The sequence below is a fragment of the Nicotiana attenuata genome, unplaced genomic scaffold (genome assembly GCF_001879085.1).
Source record: "Nicotiana attenuata strain UT unplaced genomic scaffold, NIATTr2, whole genome shotgun sequence".
In the NCBI taxonomy this organism is placed as follows: Eukaryota; Viridiplantae; Streptophyta; class Magnoliopsida; order Solanales; family Solanaceae; genus Nicotiana; species Nicotiana attenuata.
Genome location: NW_017687443.1, coordinates 26 through 6,115, shown reverse-complemented (window position 1 = coordinate 6,115; position 6,090 = coordinate 26). Strand labels below are relative to the sequence as shown.

Sequence of the window (6,090 nt, the reverse complement as noted above, 5' to 3'; positions counted from 1 at the left end):
AATCCCAATAATTTTCCTGCAGGAACCCCGGATGCACATTTTGCGGGGTTCAGTTTTAAATTGTACCTTTTTAGCCTGTCAAAGAACTTCCTTAAGTCTGCTATGTGATCTGCGACCCTCTTGGATTTGATGATGATGTCATCAACATACACCTATATTTACTTGTGTATCATATCATGGAATATGGTCGTCATGGCTCTCATGTAGGTAGCCTAACATTCTTTAGACCGAATGGCGTCATTTTGTAGCAGTACACTCCCATGGTGTAATGAAGGCTTTTTTCTCTGCGTCTTTTTCATTTTGCTCTTGGGGTGTCGTTATGGCTTCCAAGTTTGGGATGTTGAAGATGGTGATAATGTGTGCAACTTAGTTTCCAGGCATGATGGTCCTGTTTCTTTTGTGCAAGTGTTACCGAAACTAATAGCATCTAAGATTCCTGACGACAAATTTTCTGTTAGTCGCCCAATGTTGATACTTTGTGCGGATGGATCTTTTTCTGGTGGTAGTAACAGTGGGGAGGGCATAGGAACTCCTCATAATGGAACCTTCCAACATTATCATAACCAAGCAAGTGCCACTTTTCTGCCTACTGTTGTTTGGTTTTATTCCTTGAGATCTCACTCTTACGTGCATCAGTTGAAGTTCAGATCAGTTGTTCACTTGGTAAGGTGCAGCTCCCGAGTGATTGCAATCTTACAAGCAGCTCAGGTATGTGACATGATGTCCCAAAAGTTTTCTCAGGTTTTATCTGGCTAGACATAGTAAACATTGCTTTTATCAGATACACTGTTTTGATGCTNGGAGCTGCTAATGGTCATTTTCCAGATGCGGACAGTGTTGGAATGGTATAAGCTACTCTTATCAACTGTCTTTCAAAAATGTTGGTTTAAATTTTTATGAAGTCATTTTTAGGCTTTTGGGAGCTTTGCCATCATTTCCTTTCATCATCATATTAACTCTCATGCCGTGTCTACTGTTCTGTGGACATTTATGTATGTCCACACATTTTGAGCTTTGTGTTTTATTATTCTAATGGTGGTAAGCGATTACCGTTCAGTGGTGGTTTTGACCAACATTGAACTCTGATCTAACTTGTTTCATTTTGTGCGTCCGCAGGTCATAGTCAGGGACATCGTCAGCAAAGCTCTTGTTGCACAGTTTAGGGCACATAAGAGTCCCATTTCAGCTTTGTGCTTTGATCCTAGCACTACTCTTCTGGTGACAGCTTCAGTTCAAGGTCATAATATCAATGTATTTCGTATAGTGCCTGGACTATCTGGGTCTTCTTATGTCCATCTTTATACGCTGCAGCGTGGACTGACTAACGCGGTAAAGTATTCCTAAGTTGCTTTTTCTTCCTTATTGGATTTGTTTGCTTCTTGAGGCTTGAAGTCAATTATTATTTCCTTTTGAAAATCTCAGGTCATACAAGACATAAGTTTTAGTAGTGATAGCCGGTGGATTATGATAAGCTCTTCTAGAGGAACTAGCCATCTTTTTGCGATATCTCCTTCAGGGGGATCAGTTGATTTTCATACTGCTGATGCATGTTTTAGTGCTTGCACTAATGGCTCTGGGGTGATGACAAAACCTTCAGCTCCCAGGAGCATGAATTCTCAAGTGCTTAATCAACAAAGCATTTGTGGATCTGGCCCACCCGTGGCACTTTCTACTGTTGGCCGAATAAGGAGTGGAGCTAATGGTTGGAAAAATACTCTAAGTGGTGCTGCCGCTGCTGCAACTGGAAACTTTAGCTCTCTATCTGGGTCCATTGCTTCAGCGTTTCAGTACTACAAAAACTATAACCAATATACAGATGCAGCCTTTCTAAAATCAAATTATCACTTGCTGGTTTTTTCTTCTCCTGGCTGTGTGATACAATATGCTTTACGTATGTGTTCTGGCCTAGATTCTGTTATGACCATTCCTGCAGTGGCTACAACATTTGAGTCAGGCATTGAAGTTGATACAAGATTAGTCATAGATGCAATCCAGAAGTGGAATATTTTCCAGAAACAAAATCGCAAAGAGCGAGGTGGTAATATTGATATATATGGTGAAGTTGGAGATTCTGATAGCAGTAAAGTATTTCCTGAAAGCATAAAGGTGGAAAATGGTCTCTATTCCAAGACTAGGAACACAATCACAGAAGAAAAGAGAAGTTCTGATGAAAGACATCATATGTATATATCTGAAGTGGAGCTTGAAATGCATAAACCCCAGATTCCATTATGGGCAAAACCGGAGGTACTTCACTATTTGTATGGTACCTCAGTCTGTGTCAGTAAGTCTCATGCTGCCATTGTGTAATGGCTGATATCTCCTTTCTGCTTTTGTAATTGTCTTGCAGATCTATTTTCAATCATTTGTTACAGATGGGATTAACGTAGGCGATGTCTGTGCTTTTGGAGGAGAGTCTGAGATAGAAGCAATTCCAACTCACTTAGTTGAGGCGAGATCAAAAGATCTAATTCCAGTTTTTGATTATATTCAAGCTTCCAAGACCCAGCAAGGGAGGTAATTAGTGTTTCTTTCTGTTTGTGAATGTGTCATCCCTGTTATGGAAAGTTGCCCAACTATTTTGGTATGCTTGATGGTTTGTTAATCGTGTTGAAACATGCATAAGCTGAAATGTGCCTTTGGGCAGGCAATGACTATTTTGTAGGTCGTGTTAAGTCATTAGTTGTTGCACTGCTACATTTGTAATGTTTTGCCCATACTTTTCTTGTGGAATATGGTTATTTTTCTGAAGTTAGGTGCTTGTTATTAGGGCATGTGTTAACGGTGACCATAGCCAGCAGTCACTTCCTAGGCTGGAGGTCTCTGGAAACTGCAATCTTATGGCTAATGGTGGCTATGGATCGCGTCATTCTATGAATGGTCCCAGGAGCGAAGTTCACTGTGGCCAAGAAGTAACTGGTTTGGATGGTATCCCAATGACAGGTCAAACAGCTAATGGCTTTGTAAATAGTAGTGAGAGCCCTAAAGCGGACAGCCGGCTTGCTTTTGTAAATAGTATGGAGAGCTCTGTGAAGGAGACACAGTCTAAGTTTGTAAATAATAACCTAAATGGCACAGAAATGGAGAATCATTTCGAAGATGAAGTTGACGACGTTGATTGAAGGTAACTGATGTTGCTTTCTTGTTTGTTTTCATCAGCTTTATGCATGCACTTTCAAATAAATGCAGGACACATGATAATAAGATTTTCCTCAGATCATTGAAGTCGTTGCACGCTCTCCCTTCTGTAAGCTAAAATAAGTTTCTTACTTTGAATGGTGAGATGAATGAAAGCTAAAATAAGTGTCTATGAGTAGTTATCTCTGGTTCACTCTCATTTTTATGAATGAAAGTTTTCATATAATTAAAATTTCACTTTTTTTTGAATCTTGCAGTTGATTAATATTATATTGGCTTCATTATCTTGTCAGGTTTTCGTTATTCGTTGATTAAGTGGGAGGTCTCTGTAAGTGTTAATATTGGTGGGGGAAAATGTAGAGAAGGAAAAGGTATAGGTTCCTTGACCCAACGAGCAAAGTCATGTGGATGGATGCTTTGACTTTGTAAATGTTAGACTCTGAAACTTGTCCAATAAGTAGTTGTAATATGTAAAAATAATAGCTCGGATCTTATAACTTGTTGCTTTATTTGATTATTTTCGTTAATTTATATCTTTAGTTATTTGGAGACAACGTGAAAAATGAATTACCTCGTATACGCGGTCGCTGCTCCTCCAGCTTGTTAACTGCGAGCTGCTGCATGATTTTGAGTCTCGGTATTGTTTCAGTGAAATTTGTTTACAACTATTTTGTCTGTGAATGAGTTTAAGGCGAAGTACGTGATAGAAATGGCTTTTTAATAAGAACGTAGGAGTTCTTAAATTAGGAATCTTTTTTTTTGTTCCATCAATAAAATATAGGAACGTCAAATACTATAATTATCAAGTCTTTCATGCCTAAAAACCAAGATTTACTAATTTGATCATAAAACTACTTATCAATTATCATAGTTACTTATTTAGTACTGCTTAAGTCTAGAACATTGAAAATTTACTAGTATAAAAGCTGCTATTTTTCACCTTCGCTTCCATTTTTAGTAGGAACGTTATTCCTCTACATCATTGATTCAATTCACAAAAAGAGTAATATTGAACGAAAATGACAGGTGATCAACTAACGTTTCAATAACGAAAACGGTTAGATAACTCCTTTGGCTTGTTTTAAGCATTTATAAAAAAAGTTATTTTCTTCTAGAATATTAAAAATTAGTTAAAAGTTTTCATAGAAAACAGGTTTGAAAGGAGGGTATGACTTATTATACCCTTAAATGATAAAACTTAAAACTTTCATGGGAAACTGATTCGGAAAGCAATGAACTAAAAATGTAACTCAAATTGATTCACCTTTTAGGATGAGTTGGGGCAGCCCAGTGCACTAAGCTTCCGCAATGCGCAGGGTTCGGAGAATGGCCAGGTCACAAGGGTTTATCGTACGTAGCCTTACCCCGTATTTCTGCTAGAGATTATTTTCACAGCTCGAACCCTTGACCTCCTGGTCACATGACAACAACTTTACCGGTTGCGCCAATGCTTCTCTGGATGAGTTGATATTTATTTAAACCCTAGAATGAATACATGGTCCATACAACTTGCCAAATATTTTGACCCTTAAAAAACACACATTAAACTCGCCCAAGTCAAAACGGCATGCATAGATGATGTTGTTTATTGCCTGATCAGACAAAAGACATTGAATTCATTGAGCATAATTGGATCAATTAAGCAAATAATATGAACTCTAGGAAACCAAACTCAATTCACGTGGAAGAGTATTAAAGTTAATCTCCAAACTGCCCAGAAACTGGCAAAATACGAATTAGCATAGTTATCTCTGGATAACTTTACCACAAATTATTGTAATATTTACAATAATAAAAATAATCTAATGTTTCCAAAATAAGTTTAGCTCCAACAAACCAACAACTAGAGGCCTGACCCCACCAGAATTTAGATTTTGGAGTCACCCTTATGACTAAGGAAAAAAAACAAAAGGAGAAAGACAGTGGGTCATTTTCCATTTTAGAAACTCTGTTCAATCAAAAGCCTAAACTTCCACATTGTATAAATCAAGCTTCTATTCTTTAACAACTTCATGTTGGAGGCAAAGTGAAGCAACACCAAACTCTGCTACTATACTACAATTCTTTATTAGTGTTGTGTCTCTTTCCTTCAAACTACTACTACTACTACTACTACAATTCAAAAATTAATACAAACTTGGTAAAACCTGCATATGTAAACCTCCATACTAAGCAAGGTTAGGTGATTGAAAACTACTCCTTTCCTTCTCCAAGTACTTCCTTTTACAGCATCTCTCTACAGAGGTCTTCTGCATTCTACTCAACTTCTTCTCTGAGTTATTGCCTAATGAATGACTAGACTAAAAGTAACAACCTTTTGGTTATAGTCAGAGTTCAAGCACTGTGTTTTTTTTCTGCCTATTTTTGGCTTTTTGTTATTGAATGTTAAAAGCAATGCAGCTCCACATATCACCAAGTCTGAGGCATGTCACTGTTCTGCCTGCTAAAGGTTTCAAGGACTTCATTAAAGTAAAAGTTGGCTCTAAAAGATTATCGTATCGCATGGTCTTCTACTTCCTCCTGTTCCTTACATTCCTGCTCCGGTTTGTCTTCGTGTTAACAGCTATAGACACCATCGATGGAGAACGAAAATGTTCGACCCTAGGTGCATCTCTCTCTCTTTCTATAATGCTATATAGAAGATGTGAAAAATATGTTTAGGTACATTAATTAAGCAGCATTAGGAAAAGGATAATGGAGGAAATTACTTTCATGCATAATATTACATAGTATTAGCAAATACTAAGTAATATAACAGTTCAAGCAGTAATGCATAGTAAATGCATCGCGAAATATACGTGTAACTATAGGAAAGAAAACTCGCAAGTGCATACTATGTTTAGAGAGCGACGGGTGAACGCTACATTCTACGAGTTAACGGGGTTCGTAACGAAAAATTACAGTTGTAGTATATAGTTAAAATAGTTAGGTTTTAGAGTTATATATATAACA

At 37.5% G+C, this 6,090-nt stretch overlaps 1 protein-coding gene across 1 annotated transcript; it reads left to right on the top strand.

Annotated features, from left to right (window-relative positions):
- Positions 1 to 274: 274 nt before the first annotated feature.
- Positions 275 to 3,687, top strand: LOC109222279 (autophagy-related protein 18f-like; the record flags this gene model as incomplete). The annotated part of the gene is given in 8 exon segments (XM_019386649.1): positions 275 to 708; positions 782 to 798; positions 800 to 845; positions 1,117 to 1,329; positions 1,423 to 2,247; positions 2,351 to 2,517; positions 2,771 to 3,124; positions 3,432 to 3,687. Coding segments are annotated over 7 exon segments (2,054 nt in total), but the record flags the coding sequence as incomplete, so codon positions are not given.
- Positions 3,688 to 6,090: the final 2,403 nt, after the last annotated feature.